The sequence below is a fragment of the Thermobia domestica genome, chromosome 12, assembly GCF_964235325.1.
Source record: "Thermobia domestica chromosome 12, izTheDome1.hap1.1, whole genome shotgun sequence".
NCBI classification, from domain to species: Eukaryota; Metazoa; Arthropoda; class Insecta; order Zygentoma; family Lepismatidae; genus Thermobia; species Thermobia domestica.
In genome coordinates this window covers 100543163-100564729 of record NC_137465.1, presented here as the reverse complement: position 1 = coordinate 100564729, position 21567 = coordinate 100543163, and the positions used below count along the sequence as shown (strand labels likewise).

Below are 21567 nucleotides of genomic sequence, written 5' to 3'. Positions count from 1 at the left end.
TCGAGATTTTATTATTCAATGTTGAACGATACATTTACTATTTAATATTGAAGACACTTGATTTCCACGATTAAAATCTCGGAAATAGATGAATGCATTTTCGCACATAAATTAATATTTACCCTATTACCGATCCTACTAGAACTGCTTCATATTTTATGACTAGTGCTCGGAAGTTGAAGACCTAAACATTGCCTAAAAAGGACCTATAAAAAGACCTAAAAATATCTTAAAAAGGACCTAAAAACTGGAAAAAAGGACGTAAAAATAAGATCCAATTTAATTAGAATTACATATTTAATGGGTATAATGCTCAAGAAATACAAGGTTCTGGTAGGTTAACGGTCTGTCCTTCCTCTATAAACTAAAGTACAAACTAAAATAAGAAAACTTCCCCTCTCTCACTTCCCCTCGCTGGAGGACATTGTTATGCCTCCTTATCTAATTGTTGCAGATCTGATCTTATCAGTCCAGTCGTTGAAGAATTTCTTATCTTTTGAATTTTCTTTACTAAAGAAAAGATGCTTAAGAGGTGGTGGTGATTCGTGTTAATGACCAGTAAATTTACTATCGAAAGATCATGGTGGAAAGACTACAAGGTGGTTGCATGCGCATGTCGCCTGGAGCGCTGTCGTGGTTGTGACGTCATCTGGTTTGCAAGAAACAACGAGAAAAGGCGCGGCTTTAAGTGACAAGTGGAAATTCTTTGTTACTTTGTTCTGTTAAATGATACCGAGAACGCCTAACTGTGCAGTATACGGCTGTAGTAATTATTACAGAAAAACTAAGGGAACTAATATAAAAATACTTTAATTTCCTCAAAAAGAGGGGGAATGTCTCCAGAAATGGATTTTAGCTTGCAGGCGACAGGACAAAATAAACCTAAAACATGGTAAGTTTTACATAAAAGTAGTAAATAAATGCAATGTTAAATGAAATTATAAAAAAGCGATTTCATTATGTAGTTTCTTTTTAGTATTAATAGTATGTAATAATACATACGTTAGTCCCCCATACAACATAGTATATAGGGCTACAGTAGCTTGTGTTGATTCTGCATACAAAAATCCAATTGTACGATTTAAAAAGAACTTTGAGGCAAGACCCGGATTCGAAATCACGAGGGAGGGGAACCGACAGAGGTTATCATTTCTATCATCATTTCCTTCTACATAAGATATTGAGACAAAATTTTCCCCACAGAGGCAGGCATGTAACTCGAAAAGGGAGGCACGATGATCTAGGAGACTTACCTCCCTCGAGTTACGCAAATGGAGAGCATTGAACGCGTTAAAGTAGTTCGGGTCCCATTTCATTCTGGAGGTCTGCATTCCCTGTAGCCTCGGTGCTAAAACGGGACATTGCACTTCAAATTAACTAACGAATGGAAGGTTCGTAATAACGATGAACGGTTACAAAGATATATAACAATGTATTAGATCAAGAGAATAAAGTATCCACCTACCATGTCAGGGAGGCATTGTCGGGACATTTTTACACTCAGATTTTGAAATTTTTGTTCATTTTAATCATAACTTTGGATAATTACATATACATATTTAGGGGCCCCCTCCAGAATTACAAAATTAAGAATGACTGCAGTAAATTGAAAAATATGGTAGATTCTCAACCAATCAAGGAAGCACGGTGGCTCAGTGGCAGAAGGCTTACCTCTGGTGCAAGGGATACTGGTCCGCTTCTCGATCAAGTGAGTTTGTGGTGGACAACATCGTATCCGTGAGTTTCTCGGGGTACTCCTGCATTCTCATTCCACCAAATTCCACATAATCATTCACTTCCATTTATCTTTTGTCTTCTTTAGTCCACGGGACAGAAAAGAGAAAACTTATGAAGAAAATTAAGAAAGTTATGTAATTTTATGGTTTATATGTTTTCTAGTCTAGCTGTAACACCCCTACATCGTCTTCACCTACGCCTAGTACTTTGTTTCTTGCTTGAAATAGTCAAGTTGCAATTTCTTTGTTTGAGGTGCTTTGTATATACATATTTATTTATATATATTTTTAGAACACAGTAGTATATGTAACGTTTTATTTCGTACAAATGTTTAATAATACAGTTTGTTATGGCGTAAATTTTGACACTAATATTCAGAGAACTGTCAGTTTCACCAAACCTTTTGTTTAAATACAAATTCTATAAATAAGCGATCAGCGTCTTCAAATAAAATGATTTTTTTTTATAAATAAAAAATAGAAACTATGTTTAAAATATTAAATACGTGCGTCCCTGCTCAATAAAGTTTTTAACCTCCCCTGAGATTCTTATGAAACTTACGTTTGAGCAACCTCTTAAAAAAAAAAAAATAAAACTGTCCAAGCATAACGAAAATATACGTACGTGCATTTCTGTTTACAAAAACCATGAATTGTCCCTTGAGATATTCTCAAAATTTATATGGGGTCATCAGTAAAGAATTCTCTTTCAAGCAAAATAATAATATTAGTAAATCAAAACCGATCAATGTGTTACGAAAATATACTTGAGCATACATAAATACATAATAATGAAATGCATTAACGACACACTGTGTTATAGATTATTCAGGCCTATACATACTCGAGTGTATTACTTCAGATGTTTAAAAAACAAAAAGAAAGAAAAGAAAAGAAAGAAAAAGCAGAAAATGTAGTGAGTAATATTGGCTTGTTCAAGCTATAAAGTTGTTTAATAAATTTATGAACTGATATTACCGTTTCTTTTGCTATTGTAAATATCTTCCTTTGAATTCACTTAGCTTAAGCATTGATTGCATTACGTTTATATAATTATTGTTTGTACTAAAATTTTTACTTCGTTGAAATCACTATAAATTGATTGATCACTATTGAAGAGAAGTTTGCGTGTAAGATACCAGCAAGCAAACGCTTGTTAAAAGTTCATCTGACTCTCGCTGGCCACGTCTGCGACCAAAATGACGTCATGCGCCAGAGCGACAAGAATGTAGCACTGCATTGCATCCACCTTGTAGTCTTTCCACCATGCGAAAGATGAAGAAAAAAAAGACGTTTGGACTTATTAAAAGCTTAAAAAAAGACTAATAGCCAAAAAACGCCAAAAAAGGCAAAAAAGGACAAATAAAATCCAGTATTTTCTGGCCTACGATGGCCCAAAATGAACATATATTATGTTAAGCCTCGTCTTCGGGCACTCGCAAAAAAGAGGATTTTTCCTCAACTTCCGGGCCCTATTTATGACATACAGTTTTAAATTTGAAATTTGTTGTATAAAACGACCTCATTGGTTGTCATATCAGTGATTTCATACCAGTAAATTTCCTGTAAAATAGGCACAGTTCTTTCAGTGTGTGGTAAAATATCTCTCTCCTGAGTTTCAGTGTTAAATCAATGTTGAAATATACCTAAATCAAAATTAAAACATTGTGAGAATAACAAGAAAGCAAAAGCTGCAGAACTTATGATCGACAAAAGAAGAACTTAAAAAGTTCAAACAAGTAATAAATGAATCTCGAAACTTTCCAAAACAAGTTCTTAATTTTAGTTCTCAACTTCATAGAAAACATTAGGCTCCCAAAATTGCCTAAGATTTGTTTTTTGAGGGGTGAAACAATTGAAAATTAATATATGTATCTAGTATTTACCATATCAATAAAGACCTCGCACATTATTATATTTACCATGTGGAAACCTTACGATGGTTCTAACGAGATTGTCTTAGTTTTAAATTGCTGCTTAAATTTTGAAACGTGTATTTCCCGAAGTTACAAAACTACATTTATTTGTAGATAACTGTCCAGGATAAAAATAAATCACATAATTTGCCGGTTTTCTCTTGAACTTGCTGATTTTGTCAAATTTAATAGGATATTTGATTTCTTTTCAATTCAAGAATACTCCTAACAGCCACGTGACAGAAAGAAAAGAAAAAGAAAAGTAAAATGTACTAGACACCAATTTTATACTTCATCTAGAGATGGTCAAAGCAAATAATTTAGAAATGATAATTAATTGTTTATATATAGTCGCCAGTTAATTGTTTATATACAATCCAAAAATGATAGTCGTCAGTAGCTGTCACGTACAAATTACGAGAAGTCTACTCCTCCCCCCTCTCCCACGGTCTTTGGTTTGACAAAGAAAGATATTACATCAGGGTATAAAATTTCCAAACAAGACAATTAGATTCAGGATAATCAATTTTGAATTGAACAATTCCTATACATGTTACAAAATATCGTACCTTAAGACTTCACGTTCGTGTGACACTCTCTTTCTCCAGTAAAGTACCAGTTGTCGATTGCAGTTTTCGGATCAAAGTTCTTAAGTGAAGGACCATTGATGGAAATTGTCAGTAAATCATCCCATGTGTCAGTCTTCAGTGAATTCCTGTAGGCAGTCTAAACTCTATTGAGACTATTGAAGCTTCTCTTATACGAAGCAGTACTCACAGGTAAAACTGCACAAAATCTGACAATTGGAAGCAAATTTGGCAATTTCGTAATGAAGTTTTCACTGTAAATATTTTTCAGTGTCTGATTCAACATTGATGAAGAAAACAAGTTTATCTTCTGTCCACTCTGCTAAGACAAGGTCCACTTTTTCACTGAAATTGCGAAGTAGTATGAGTTTAGGTAGAAACCATTCCTACTGAACAATGATCGCCAGCTAAAAATTTATATATATCAATAACATCAAAGAAATTGACCACAAAAATTACTGAGGGAATGTTTTCTTGCAAATTGTTTCAAAATGTAGCATTTCTCAGTTTAAAAATAGTGTATATTTTCTGACAACCATATATTGGGTTTTGTAATAAAGATTTCGTATCAAAATATAAACAAACAAAAGACACCTCCTTCTTGAGACTCGAAGCGATACGCTATGGCTGGAAAACGTAATATGAAGAAGTGCTTGATTGATTGCTTAATTAATTTGGATTTAATGTGTTTCCAACACCATTTTTATGTAATAGGGAACTTATTTGAAAGTGCAGTACGAAGCATTACTTGAGTTGTACTCCGAGTTAAGCACTTCCCCGACGAAAACTGCTGTTTTACACGGTAGTTATAACTGGAGCAACGTAAATATTTCTTCATTCAGTTCCCATTTCAAAATGTATAACTAGAAACAAATGAAATGTAATGTACGATTACAGTTGAAAGTAATGGCAATTTTTTTACGCACCCTGTACCTAGTAATTTTTTTTACTTCGATTTCGGTTTAATTACACAATTTATTTATTCTCCTTACTTCAAATTAAATGTAATGAATCGAAAGGTCTCATTAGTAATCATATTTTAACTGAATAATATATTTATTTATATTTTGATTAATTGTAAATCCCATTTTCGCATATACAAGTTGAATAGTTACAAGGTTTACCATTCTGACGTCATACCGAAATATAGTTCTGCCATTGGATGTAAATTTTCTTAATTTCAGACCAATGTAGATTTTGGCCAGGTACCTAAACTTTCCCTCACCCCCTCTCACTAGTCCATAGTCACTTTCAGATCCGGTTATATCTGGATTTGACAAATTTCTATTTGTTTTGTAATTTTCGCTGCTAAAGGTTTCGCCCTGATTAGAGGAATTCTCCAACCCCTGTCGTTTTCGGTGCAATATTATCATTCTTAACTAGGACGATTTGTGTGTACGACCTGTAAAAATTGATTACCATTTTTATGGTGGAAATTCGAGGAGAAGCAAGGTAAAAGTTAATCTAATCATATAATAAACGCCGTATGATTATTTAGGAACTCAAGAATCTGTTTTTTTTTTTCTAAAAGGACAGTTAATAATTCAGTAAAACCAAGGGGAAATAGGAACCAGTTCATCAGACGCCATATTGCTCGTCATCCAATCAAGCTAGAATAGACGAAATGGGAGAGTGATTTTTGATCCTTTCAAAATCAGTTAGGGATTAGGGAAAATACGACCTGGTTTTGAGTATTTTATTCGTGTATCTGATAGATGTGATTTTTTTATTATTATTCAGTAAGTGCATGTACATGGTAGGTTTCGTAGTGTGATATTAATCATCAGAATGGCAGCTTAATTTAACTAAAAGAGATCCTATTTCTCTTTCCAAATTGAACCAGTTCTAGCGGGGGATGGGTTAGTTATTGTTTGTTTTAGGGCCTTTTCCCCTCTCAGGGGAAGGGTCCCTCAATAAACCTCGTTAAGGTGCCCCCAGGGCATCAATCTTTAGTAATCATTTTGTAAACAATTGGTCAGGTCAATTGGACCTAGGGTTAACTCTTCTCGTTTTGCCCCCTAAAGTTTAATAGAGCCAACTCTATATACCAACAAGGGAGTACTTTTCCTCAATATGCATGTAATTAAATGGTGCTTGTTTAGTTAGTAGTTTTTATGTGTAGTATTTATAGTGGTGTGTGTAGTTAGTAGTTCTGTGTGAGTGCGTGATTTCTACTGTTAGGACAGTGTAGTTCACATGCGTTAGTTTAATACCATTTGTCTAACTCAAAGCACACTAAACGAGAGTAAATATTAGATTTCTGATTAATAAGTACAAGTATATATATTTCAGTACACGGTAAATTATGTCTCCACTACAGCGCCATCGTGTCCGTTTTCGCTAATCAATTGTTTGTTGACATTACGTCATCGCCCAAGTTAGTGACCTAGATTGTTTGATTTTGGCCTCTTATTTCTAAATTACATCCCGTGGACATGGTTTTCGGTTCAAATGAGTGTACGTTTTGATGAAATAGCATGAGATCTCGTAGTTCTGAAAATTACAGCTTGCTAGGTCAAGTAGCAATCGAAATATCCACTGAAATCAAGAATGCCTATTTTCTTAATAGAAGTAAAGCCCATATGCTGTTACTGTTTGTTTCAAAATGTAATTTTAAATTCTCTTTTCCCGTGGCTGTAGAAAAATTCCATTGTTGCTTTAGTTTTATCAGCAAATCAGAAATAAATTAATCGTTGACAATTGAACTTTCAGTGAATACACGTATGATTTTTTTTAACTGCGAAGTAAATATAATTTGGGTGCTTTGAAACAAAGAGTCCGTGGTTCGATGAATGCTATCGTGTAGTAGTTTAAGCGCGACAGATTGTGATAGTTATATATTTATTAGTGCGTAATATAAGTATGTGTATGGCCTGCGTGTAAAATGTATGAAATAGGGTGTCTGTAAAATATTACTTCGTGTGGAAATGAGTAAATAATAATTAAATGTAATGATATAATAATAATACGATTATAATGTGAAATGAACGAGATGATATGACACCTATATTTAAATGGATAGGCCTAGTGTATATTATATAGTGAGAATATGAATATGTTTACTAAAAATCTCTCGTGTTTTGACTTCTACACCAGTACATTCATCCAACCGAGTTTGCTATTTGGATAGTAAAGTGTAGTTGGGAATTGTGTGTTACTTCGCATTTAAGGACCTCATATTAACAGCCCCGGATCTTAAGCCTTTCAACAGATAGGGTAGCATCATGTGGGAAGTACTTTTAAAGGTTGACAGAAATGATAATTAAGAAAAATAACTGCTATATCCGGTGATCAACGAAAAGTACAAGTTTGGTCATTCGTACCTTTAACACTCATTGACTTTCCGAGATTTTTTTTGTTGCTTACCTTATTTACTGTGGAGTGTTCATATAGCAACTTAGATCGGACTATCTGGTTAAATCAACCGCTACTAAATTAATATTTATGTCCATCGCGTACCCGGACGTCGACCCTAGTCCCCTTAAGTATTTTCGTTTCTTTTCTTAGTTTAATTAGATGATGGAAATTAACGACGTCCCAGACTTTGGCATGTCTGCGCAGGGTAGCCATCGGTGATGTTTTGTCACTGAAATCACCGATCTAAAATTCAGTTTATTTTTTATTTTTATTTTGGCAAATCACTAATTAGGGATATCTTAGCTATTATTTTACTCTAGTTTCATTACTATTCTGGACTTTCTTAGTTTCTAAGAGGTCGAATGATTTTTTTCCTTTTTTGAAATTCTAAATTAGCGCCTTCTCTATCCTTCCGGCATGGCCGGGGTTTCCAAGGACTCAACCGGATACAGCGAGGAGGGGAATTTCCTTAAAGCTTTCGTCTTTCTGAAAATTCCCTTGCGGGCACAGACTAGTTGTGTTTTTGGAGATAACTTTTGAGTTTACGTATTTAAGTAAACCACCCTCTTTCGGCATATGTGAACTTTTTGGCTGTGAGTTGTTATATACATAAATTCGACCATTTATCTTTCGTAGTTGTAGTGTTCTGTCTCCTCTCTTTTTACTTATCCTTCTTCTATCCCTTCTCTAAAGTTTTTTTTTATTTGTTAAACCTTCCCCCCCGGTTTTGAAACTCATGACAACATACAATGTTCATATCAATTATTTTGATCGTATGTGTTAACTGAGACATCGAGGAATACAATTCGTGGAGGTATTTCAGCACAACTCAGGACCATTTTCACGATACTCAATCCACCACGGGAGAAACTGACGAGAAGGTACACTATGATTTCAGATTCCCAGAAACTTACTTCTTATTCATCGATCGTACAAATTATATCCATTGACTACTGATTTTTGGTTTTCTTTCTATTGATTGGTTATATGGTGTATGTATTAGTCGTTTGGGCCCATTAGTTTCGAATAACCTTGATTTTTTTCTTTCTCTGTATATACATATATGTACTTACATAGTTTGAAGTTACGTGCCTGCTCTATTTGTTGTATTTCCACCTCTTATGTCAACTTATTAAATAACACCAACTATTTCTTTATACGCGGATTTTAGTAAATTGAGAATTATTATTGTTATCGGGTTTACATATAAAGTTCAATGTTGCAACCTTATGACAAGAAAAAGAGTTTTTGTTAGTCAGGGTTTTTGTTTATTTTTGAGCCAAGCAAGCGTGAATACTTGTTGAATATAAAAAGATTATGTAGAATTTAAACGTCGACGAAATACTAAGATGAATATTAAAGTGAAATTTATTATATTGAGTAATATGAATATATATATATATATATATATATATATATATATATATATATATATATATATATATATATATATGCGAGTATGTATGTAAAGGGCTCGGTATTTACCCTGGTTGTTTTAGGTTGCCATAGATTTTTGACACCCGACATTCACCAATTATTTGTTATGTAAAGTATTACCGCGTAACTTATAATTAATGACACCGTACTGATTTGTTAGTAATGTTTGTAACTATTCAATTTTTTAATACTATGTCAAATGTTGCATGTAAATGGAATAAGTAGCAGGTCGTAAGAAAACAAAACCCTAATCCTTATCCAAAGTTATTTTGCGAGATCATAGTGAAATCAGTAAACTAGGAAACAGTGCGCCCCGGCAACAAATCCTTCTATCAGTAAACTATGAAAAAAATCCTTCCCCTACGATTGGAAACCTAACTATTTGTCGTTCGTCAGTTTAGTGACTAAAATCTCTTGACCCCACGAGCTATACTAGAAATATAAATTCAGTGATCTTAATTTGAACTGATTTTGGTTAATAATTTAGTAATGTGAATACGGGACCTAGATAGGTCCAAAGACCTAATTCCATTGAAATATCATATAGTATTATGGAAATATGTCCCCATTGTCTGTGACGGGATTCGATAATTTTTCTTTAATCTGAATTAACTTTGAAATTTTATACCAAGTGCGTCAAGTGACGAAATGAAAATTTTATATATAATATGAAGAAACTAAATTTTTTGTCTGTCGTTAAGACAAACGACTAAATACTCTCATGGACACCAATCACAGTGCGTAAAGAGAGTTGAAAAAGGAGTTACTATCGACGTAAGAACAAAGACTCATAAAATTGTCGAAATTTTCTCCTCTTGGGACAGAGACTCAATAAAATGCTACCAAAGTTTTTTTTTAAAGATTAATTAACCAATTATATTTTTTTCTTTTCTTTTTCACCATGATATGTATTCATTGTACTGAATCTGAAATATGTTTAATGTTTAACTTTGATTTTTTCCTTCTCTCTTTGTCTTTCCTTTGTCGATTTTTTAAATGTAATCCAATTTTTTAATATCTCTAAAAGAGAAATGTGTTATTTGATATTGTTGAAAGTAACAGATTTCTGTGCATGCCTATGTATTATTATTAATATAATTTTTTTAAATTCATGTATCAAACTTTTTCTGTTATGTCAAACTAAGTTTTCTTTTCTTGAAATGTAATAAATGTCTATAGAAATGTAGTTAGGTTAGTTTAATTCAACTAAATACAACCTAAAGTATACATTGTCCTGTATGAATGTGAGTGTGAGTGGAATGTAGGTTTAGTATTAAGCACACCAATTATTTTGACATATATGTGTGACTTACTACAATCAATGGTAGTTGGCAATTAAAGTCTTTGAATGTCAATACTAACTTAATTTAAGTTGGCTCTATGAAGGAAGCGAAAAGGACCGAAGTAACCTGAACGAATGATCATCATAGGAGAACTTCGAAAGTCAAAATTTTTCGACAAATAGATGTGTTACTCTGATTTTTTTTCTGGGGTCGATTCTAACATGCCATCAACTTTGACATTTATCTTTCAAATGTTGGATACTAGTCGAGAACTTTCGGAAATATTGAATAAACTGTTAAATCAAACTTTCTCATCTATCTCAGATCTAGATTGGGATAATTCGGTAGTTGGGGTTACATGGATCTAGGTCTGGGAAGTATGGGTTGACATGTGTCTGCCTTTGATCACCTTAATACCAAATATTTACCCAATAGCTATTGGAAATGATCCCAATTCGATAATTATTCACTTTCCTTTACCATATTTCTCAAAAATATCCAGTAACAGTTTTCCTCTTTCTCACCTTCTTACTTTCCCTCTTTTCTCTTCTATCCTATCTTTCTTTTCCTTTCTTCATCTTCTTCTCCTATTGTGAATAAAACTGAAAAGGGGGTCGTGACTGGGAATTCCTCATATAATAAACACGGTCATGTATTTATTTATTTTATTTTATTTTCCTCAGAAGCCCGATAAAAAGTTTTCTCATTTCGATCGAACCTAGTATGTTCGAAATTAAGAAATGGATAATATATTCCAATATAATTAGACATAAGCTGATAGCTTCATAAATAATCCCCACCAGGGGTGAAGGGTTCCCACTCACGACTTAACTCCATGCATCTCGTTTGTTACAGAGCGAGCTTAGTACTTTTTTCTTTTTTCTTCTTTTTTTGCCTTTTCAGAAATATTCTATTTGTTAAGAAAATCTTGCGGAACAATTTTGTGTTACGAATAGACAACAATGGTTAGAGATGGACACGAGACATCGAGAACGGGAGAAGTTTCGTGAAGAGAAGGGAGACAAGATTTAAGGATAGTTCCGGGAGACTTGTCACCTCGCACAATTGTACTGCCATAAATAGACATTAGAGAGAAAAGAAATATCTCCCTATTTCGTTTTTTTGACGATGACACCAAACGGAATTTTTTTCGGCACTTGAATTCATCAATGAAGATAACAGAAAGAAAATCTTGAAAGAAAATAATGTAATCTTTCTTCAACAACATGCAGAAGGAAGTGATAGAAACGTTGCAAAGCAATTAATTTAATATATCATTTACTACTGATCAATGGACGGCTCTAAATGGTAGATATTATTATGGCATAACGGTTCATTTGGTTGATGAGAATTGGAATCTTAAGTCTTTTGCCATTGATTTTATGTCGTCGTTTAGATAATACACTGGAACGAACATAGCAAAGTTGTTTTTAATTGAACTAATCACCCATGAAATAGACTCCAACGATCAGGGGATTATTGTCGACAATGCAGCTGTGAACTCTATCTTTATGCAGAAGCTGAAACTTACGCTTCTCAGGTTCGAGAGTGAAAAGCATTTTATATGTACGGCCCATGTACTTAATCTTGTGGTGTAAAATTTGCTAGTAAATTTGGATCTTCAGAGCATCAAACAAGATGAAAATTCAATTAGAATACAGGATGATATCGGCAGTGGTTCGGAGGAAGTGGACGTAGAAGAAAAGATTTGTGTAGAGGAAATAAGGGCACTTTCCAAAAAGATTAGAAGATTGAAACAATTAAGAAACTGGTTTAAAGTGGTTGCAAAAAAAAAAAAAAAAAAAAGTGGGGCACGCTCCACCACATACAATTCAACCCCGGGAATGCGAAAAATTCCCTAAAATTGAAAACTAGCCTAGATTGATAATGCTAAAGTGACAAAGTGCTAAAGTGACTAAGTGAAAAAGAGAGGTTAAATTTAAAAAATGATTAGAAATTCCTTAAAACGTGAAATGAATTCCGTACTTTTTAAATTTTTATTAATATTCTTAATATAAATTGAAACTATGTTATTATAAGTCACAAACAGTCATTTGAATGTAGGATAGAATGTGCCATATAGGGTATAACATGCACTTAGCTACTATGTTAAGAGCACCTTTACTTGTGACAAATGTAAGAATGAACGAGATAGGTCATTGGCCAGAATAACTGATGAAAGACAAAAATGCAAAAGATCTAGATGGAGTGGAAGTGTAGGAATTATTTATTTTATGTTTGAAGTAAACAACAAATTGATTTCTCTTTCATTATATTGTTCTAGAAGATTTCGTCCTTTGACAACTCATACTCGTTCATTTAGTGCAAGATTCTTTTCCACTGGAACTTGCAAATAATTACAACAAACTATTGTACATTGAACTAAATAGTACATTAACAATAGGAATATTATTATTCTTTATCAGAAATTACCACTTCTTGTACAAAACCACAAGAGGTTTCTACTATTGTGCATTAAGCAAAATTTCTTCTGGCACCGGTTGCTTTCTGCTCTTTAATTTACAGATTTGTGCAATGTAGTATTAGCAATCAGAAACTGAACAACTAGGCTAGTTCCTCGCGGATGGGAAAAAGGACCTGCCAGGAAATGGATGCAATGTTTGAAACAAAATATCTGCATGTGCCGGAAATTACACAATATGCGGTAGAAGGTTACGAAAGTGTCTTAAGAAATTAAGAAGAGCTAAATATGTAACACTTCCGCCTGCTGTATGTGTAAATATGATCATTGACAGAATAGAAGGGACTATATAGAACTTAGATACCAAAATGGAGAGGACTTCTACAGATCGGATAATTTTGCTTGCTCTTCAAAGTGTTAGGAACAAAATCGTCAACACTACCGGCTCATCAACTGATTATATTGTGCTGTGCTAGTGACGGATCCAAGGCAAAAGTTGGATCTTTTATCTTTCATCCTGGACACAATTTAAAAATCACTTGTCAGTTTTCATGTAATTTTTGAAGAAACATCAAAATAGAACAAGTGAGTTTCGTATCACAGTGTGAAATTGCGGTAGACCTCCAAACTACGCAAATTCAACACTTGAACTGGAAGAGTAATTTCCTCCAGGTTGCAATACAGGAATAAGATCAAGAATATAACTTGTACCTCGAACTCTGAATCCATATAAAAAGACCATTACTCCCTATTTCTTGCTGATTTCTTTCTAAAGAGATTAATCTTAAAACTAGAAGTGTCAGTTCATACCTGTCACATACAGTTGCAACAAAGTCAGCTGGGTCAATGCCTATGAAGTGGTCCAAAAATGGCAAAAATGGTTGCTCGACCATCTCCGAAAATTATAAAACTTTGAGTGTGACGAGTCTTGTGTATGACAATGTCAATAACACTATTCACGTTGTCGTATATGCATATGTTCCTGAATCGCGGCCATCTTTGTTGTCGGTGGAGTGCCATTTTTTGCATTTGGAAGCGTTTACGAAAACTACAGTTGCTCAGGATGTACGAATCAGACGAACACCAAACAAACACGAATGTTTAGAGGAGAGACTGAGGTACACGGAGAACATATACTCTTGCTTTTAAATAAATATGCAGGGTTGCAAACCAATAAATGAAATCACTAGAGAAAGTACAGAAAATTATACTTTTTAAGGTGCTGTATTTTGAAATGACACAAAGTGGGGGGGATCATAAGTTTTGTGCTGAATACTATTGCATGTAAAGAGTCTGTAGAAGTATCCGCATCTATGATACTATTGGCATCGTAGATTTATGGGGGTCCGAAAGTTGAAGTTTGTGATTTTGATGTCATGTTTGGAGCGTAATATCTCAGGAGGGCAAAGTGCTAAAAAATTGCTGCTTAGGCCACAAAGTAATTCTGTATGTGAATAAATTATTGCAAAAAGTCATGATTGATATCATATGGAGAAAACAGTGAGGACATGGTAAAAACGCGAAGAAAGCACGCGCGTGACGAAGGTCATAGCCCGGAAAAATTTTAATGTTTTGATATGGTTCATGCTAGATCTCAAAAACTACGCATGGTTCAGCAATTAGGCCCGCTTTTGTTTGTGTTCAGTTGTGCAAAAGCTCTAGAGTGGCGTTTGTTCCATCTTTCTAGCTCCATGATCATTGCCACGTCTATATGGTAAGGGGGTTAGCTCCCCCTTGCACCCACAACACCCATCGTCGAACTGGACCGCAGTATTAAGGCACTTAATGTATCAGCAAAGTATCATTGAAATCCAATCCCAGCTACGGAAGTTAATGCGTTCACAAGGTTGCGTTACACCTATCTATCCTATTCTGCTGAAAATAGCGTATTTGTGGGAAATATTTAAAATAATTGTTGTTTTTTCTTCTCTTATATAGCATTACAGCAATAGCTTTTAGTAGCTATAATTACAAGTTCTCACAATTACACTATTTAAGCAGTGTTGCAAACTTCAATGTTTATCATATCTCCGGAACGGTTTGTGATATCGAAGTGCTGTAAACGGCAAAATAATTTAGATATCCATTACAAACCACACAAGTGACTAGATAGGATACTTACCTCAGCATTTTTTCGAAATAATTGCTTTCATTTTTTTCCTAAGCTCTGGTAACTTCGTTTCTATTCGTTAGAAACAAGTCATACCATGACCATGATATCCAACACTAAAGTACTTTCGATGTACATTATCCTGTGCATCTCCGTTATGCTGTATTTGAGTTAGAAGCTTCCAAACTTTGGATGTTTGTGATATTATAACATCATTGGTTTCCAACACTGAATAATAAAAGTTGTATTTTAAGATTATGTTTGACACGTTAATTTGAAATATTTAATAATCTGCGGTAGTGCAATTTCAAAAAATATAAATTCATATTGGGTTGGCAACACTGTTTGTTGAGTCTTTCTGTTTAATACATACAAAGATATCCCCCTTCTTATAGTTGCTTCGTACAAAGTTTCGCTTTTCTCTTTCTTTTGGTTTGTCCGTTATAGCGGATTTCAAGATAAATTGTCCAATCTGTAGACGTGAAATGATCATGGAGCTAGAAAGATGGAACAAACGCCACTCTCAAGCTTTTGCACAACTGAACACAAACAAAATCGAGCCTAATTGCTGAACCACGCGTAGTTTTTGAGATCTAGCATGAAACATATCAAAACATTTAAATTTTTCCGGGCTATGACCATCATTACGCAGGTGCTTTCTTTTTGCGTTTTTACCATGTCTTCACTTTTTTCTCCATGTAATATCAATCATGACTTTAGTTTATTCACATACAGAATTACTTTGTGGCCTAAGCAGCAATTTTTTAGCACTTTGCCCTCCTGAGATATTACGCTCCAAACATGACATCAAAATCACAAACTTCAACTTTCGGACCCCCATAAATCTACGATGCCAATAGTATCATAGATGCGGATACTTCTACAGACTCTTTACATGCAATAGTATTCAGCACAAAACTTATGAACCCACCACTTTATGTCATTCCAAAATACAGCACCTTTAAAATTGTAATTTTCTGTACTTTCTCTAGTGATTTCATGTATTGGTTTGCAACCCTGCATATTTATTTAGAAGCAAGATTATATGTTCTCCGTGTACCTCAGTCTCTCCTCTAAACATTCGTGTTTGTTTGGTGTTCGTCTGATTTGTACATCCTGAGCAACTGTAGTTTTTGTAAACGCTTGCAAATGCAAAAAATGGCACTCCACCGACAACAAAGATGGCCGCCATTCAGGAACACATGTACACTCATGTCCAAAATTATTGTCGCATGTCTATAAATATGTTGTTTTAGGAATGTAATTTGATAACGAATTCACCCGGTATTTCTTATAATGTTAGTATGTGTATAATTGGCAAAGACATGTATGTGGCAAATATCATGTCAAAAGAGCAGTAAATAAGAACAATAAAACGAAAATAAAACTTTGTTGTCCATTTAGCAACATTTTGTTTTACTCATTCTAATTTTCGAATTTATAATTATTTTCCTATGAAATTTATCACAAATATACATTTCTCGATTATACACGTAGTATCAGTATTAAAAATACCCTGCAGAATCATTATCAAATTATATTCTTACAAGAAGACAGTTATAGATATGCGACAATCATTTTGGACATGAGTGTACATACGAGAACGTGAATAGTGTTATTGATCTTCTCATACACAAGGCTCGCCACACTCAAGGTTTTATAATTTTCGAAGATGGTTGAGCAACCACCTCTGGACCACTTCGTATGGATTGACCCAGCTATGAAACATACTATTGTGGGAGTGATTAATTTCTACAACTTCCGTCTTAAATAGAGGTTTAACTTAGTAGCTAGAGCCTATTGGTGGGACTTTGTGTTGATTCCAAACGCAACTTGTCGCTCTCTTGCTGATTTTGCTCTATGGAGATCATTATTGAAATCGGAAAATTTAATAACTTTACACAGATAGGATGTTGATGACCCTGACTACTTAATATTTGTATGACTAAATTTAGCAGAAATGTTTTTAATTTCAAATCAAATATGATGTTTTGAAATTATCGAGACTGTTAGAAGCACAATTATTGGCAGTAGTTAAGTAACTTTATGTATTTTTTAAGAATATAAATATGATATATTCTATTATTCTCAACTGAATTTCGGCGGATTTATTACAATGCTATCTTCAACTTTAATCAAGCCTTAACAATTGCCACAGTCACTTATTTCATCAATAATATCTCGTATAACATCTCTGAGTTCACTACTATTTGGTCTAAGCGATCCACAACAACTTAATTAAAAAGAAAACTGGCTCAATAATACACAGACAGACGGCAAGAAACTGCAGTTGGTAGCAAATTAAATATGAGCAGTGAAACAAAAAATTAAAACTTCAAATCAACAAAACCATGTTAGAAACGTAGTATAATATGATTTCAACTAAGAATGCAACAAAAAGCACAGCAAGCGTGCAGTTCGACTTCGTAGGGAAACAAAGTACTGAAGCCTTAGCACTCCCTCTGCGTATGACAGTATGTCAAAGTTAACTAAACTTTATTGAGATTTACAATTTACAACTAGTAAAACTTACCTAAAAATAAGATTTAATATCTCACCGAATAGCCCTCTTTTCCGGAAAGGTTTCTGTTTTGTTTCGCAAATAGTTCTTAACACACATGAGTGACCATCCATGCCAAATCTATGAAAACAAGAAGTAAGGAAATCAACACAAATTCCTCAATAAGTCAAACACATAAATCAAATTCAGAAAATAATGAAAGTATAATTTAAAAATCTTTTGAAAACACAGAGTATCATGGAAGAAAACTTCATGGGATTATGAAGACTTTTATCATATTCTTCTCGGATTTGGAAATTTTAGTTTGTTCTGATATATTACAAAGGCATTCTTAGTTGTATCTTTCTTCTTTAAATTTCTAAGAAGTACTACTATTGTGTTCCAATTACTATGCATTGTTTAGAACTAGTTTCTTATTATTGTCATACATATGTAGATGACACATTTATAAAAATAAGCAATACCTACAATATTTTGACCACAGTTTACGAAGTACTCTGTAAGGAGTAAATCGACTTATAGATTCATAAATTATTCTTAGTGATTTATATTAAGATCGGATTTTCCTTCAATTTTTGTTTGAACACCCTAGTCCAAACAGGATGACCCCATTGATTATGGCTATTTTGATTTTTAAAATTTCTAAGTCCAACTTCGGGTATCTTCGGAAATAGTAAACGTAAGATGAAAAGTTAGAGCTCCTTTGCAACCAGAAAAAAAATGTGCAGATGTGTTTTTTCTTTTAAGTGTAATAAGACATGTTGAAGTGTTATTAAGTGTAGGTAAAAGTAACATTCATTGAAATACGTAATGATAAAGAATTTCGAAACTATGTATAGATGTGAGCAAATGCTAGTTTTTTCACTACGTTACCGTACGTGAAAGAATATTTCCAATGAAAGGAAAGGCAGCGAACATAGTTATCACATCCATAGTAATATGAAAAAGACAAAGAAGAAAATACAACAGATATAAATATCATTGCCTTGAAAATTCAGGTATATTAATTTAGAAAAAGCTTGGAAGGGGTATTCATGTTAGCTCAGTGATAAACGTGGGACTTCAAATTATAAGGTCGTGAGATCAATTCTCAATTAGGTCAAACTTTTTTGGTATGTAATGATACATTTCTCAATGCATAAATAATTGTTTAAAATTATTACATGAAAATAAATCAATCGTGTATAAATTCATACAATCATTTCAAGACTAAGAAATTGTTATATTTAAATATAACATCTGAGATATAGAGGATGTTGACAGAACGTAGGTATATTATATGTGAATGTTAAACACAAATAAAACATGTAATAGCAATGCATAAGCGTGTGTAGTATATTTGTCTGCAGTTATTTGCCATACGAAAGTTACTTCTCAATATTCTCACTATAGCATGGGATTAACATTATTAAATATTATGCTAACCTTCTCAGACCTAAGGCTGCGATAGCAGGTACAAATTTACACGACTGTAATGAAATTGGCCATTCATGATCAAAAAGTAAGAAAATGTGGCCATTTGGTGTATCAACACTGTGGGTGCATCACACAGAAGGTATCATATTTGATACCTTAGGTCTTAACCAAGCAAATACATGAATTCCTTGCCTCCAAGTTAGATGGGCAGTTGTGCATATAAATGGTGAAAATAGTAAGAAACAATGTTATGGTTACACGTCTATACAATATTTAAATTTCGATTACATTCTAAATAAATAAAATAAATAAGTTAAATATTACAATATGCATTTATTGTAATAGTATTCCAATAATAAATCCAGAAAATTAAGCAGTTTTCTTATTTCCAAAACGTTACACTGAATATTATTAACTGTTGTCTTAGTTATAATTTCAAGTTGTCTTCGTATGTTGTTTTACATTTTGTGAAATACAGCAAAGCAATTTCTTCCACTGGTAAAATAGAGGTATTTGTGACAAGATGAGCATCGTACAAATGTTAACCCCTTGCAATTTTCCAGCCTCATTTTGATCTACTAGTCTGTGTTTCGGGATTATATTCTACCATATGTTCTGCATGGCGTATTCTTGCTTTCTGAGCAGGCACAGGAAGAATTTGCCTCTGTTTTCTTTTCCCCCTAACCTCTTTTTCACCATTGGAATCCTTTGTTGAACTTGCTTCAGCGGCAGAATCAGTATCAAATATCAGATCTTGCGCAATTGATAACTTGAACTCATAGTAATCAAAAATGTCTTTTCTTGACATTTGGTTGTGTTTAACCTCTTCATGGTATTCAATCCACGCTGCTGCTGCCACAAAATCGAAGTGAAAATACATCTTATAATCCATTTTTTGTCCTTGATTTGATGCGATAGTTGGATATTACACGATCTAACATATCAACACTGCCCAAATAAAGGTTGTACTTCCTGATAATTGCTGGTCTTGGAACCTGCGCATACTCTTTCTTCTTTTTACATCAACGGTGACATTCATCTACAGGATTCACCCCAATATTCGAAGAAGCAAAGAGCACAGATCGATTGTCGAACCAATTTACTATTACTACTTTATCATCGTTTCGAACCACCTGATCGTAAATGCCTCTACCCCGGATTTTAGTTCCAAGCCGGTCTTCAAGTGCACATATTTTGGAATGCGAGATTTCATTATTGTTCCTGTTGCCAGAATATTTCTGTCATATAACATGTCTAATAAAGGGGTGAATGTAAAGTATCGGTCGGTGGGTAATTCTGTGTTATATGATAAATTATCTCACAATTTAAGAACAACACGTCCACCAACATCAAGTGTCTCCGGATTTTGTAAAATATTAGAAACAATATTTTTCACTCATACAATACAGATCGAAGGGCTAACCATTGCGTGAACAGACGGCAAATACCTTTAGTCTAACTGGATTTGGCTTTCCTCTTATGTATTGTTTCATAGCTACATTCGCATGAAAAGAAATCATTTAATCGTCAATCGAAACCTGTTTAGATCTTGTGTTTTCTCTACACGTATTCGCATTTGGGACACAATTGGGCGTATTTTCCATAACCTGTTCTCTTCACGTTAGTGAGGTGTAACTAAATCATCATCCACAGCTTTGAGATTTTTTTCTGAGCTGGAAAAAACTGTCTCTGCTAATATTGTCGAACACAGGCGGTATCTTAGTTCAACTGTCCCAGAACATTCTGATGCTTGGTAGTCCGAATAGGTTCATTGCAATAGAACAACAAATTAGAGTTTTGATCTCTTGTAGCGTTATATTGAAAGATTTACCAAAATCTCGGACACCTCGCATGTCCAATACTTCGTTACATCTTGAAAAAAGTAATCTCTGAAGTGTCTACTGAAATACTCAGTTGGATTCTGTAACTACATTTGTAACTATAAAACACCCTCCTGTAACTACATTTGTATCGGTTGTGACCTAAGGTATCATATTCTATACTTTCACTGTTCGTTACTATTATGATGTAATAACTTATACGACATTTCATAAAAAATACATGACATTTCTTGTAAGACAAGAGAACGTAAATATTATTCAGTAATATCAACTACAAATAATGAAATAAGTGAAACGTACCACGAGAACTCTTCATATGTGTTCGTACAGAGATTCCTGCCATTCTTATGCCTTTTGCAGGATTCACAACCACACAAAACCAACAGAACAGAGCGCACGCCGTATAGTTGGTGATACCACAGGCGCAACTTTCTTCGTTGAGAACGTTTCAAAACACAACGCAAAATCCAATGATACCCCAGGTCTGAGGAGGTTAAATACGAGACATTTGCTTCTGGCGTTTATTTCATTCACTGCTAAAGCTATCTAATATAGTTTATTCGTCTAATGCATGATCATAATTATGCAGCATACAATCAACTGTGTATTGTATAATTTGAGTAAAGTGGTTTACCCTACTCATTCGAAAGTACTAGCATTTCTCCTCATATTTTACGCGAGAGATTGAAACATACGTGATTGTAATTTGTTAAATGCTTCCGCCTGATGTTTTGTGACATATCTTGTATACAAAATAGCGGTGGTCGAATAAGTGGCACTCGGAAGTCATTTATTGCATCTTCAAATTCCAGAATGTTGAAAGTTTGAAATTTTAGAATTCCGCAAGTTTACAACGTCAAAAATTCCTTAATTAAAATATAAAACATGACATAGAAACTTGAGAGGATTCTAGAAAAGAAACCATATAAATTCACATTTTC

General features: G+C 33.8%; 1 protein-coding gene across 2 annotated transcripts in view; it reads right to left on the bottom strand.

The window, feature by feature from the left end:
* The window catches only part of LOC145665758 (uncharacterized), a 106899-nt gene that overhangs the window by 38482 nt on the left and 46850 nt on the right, over positions 1-21567 (bottom strand). For both annotated transcript variants that reach the window (XM_081732887.1, XM_081732886.1), the window contains exon 4: positions 17382-17489. In XM_081732887.1, the coding sequence (XP_081589013.1) occupies positions 17382-17489 (108 nt within the window). The remainder of the gene's footprint in view (positions 1-17381; positions 17490-21567) is intronic.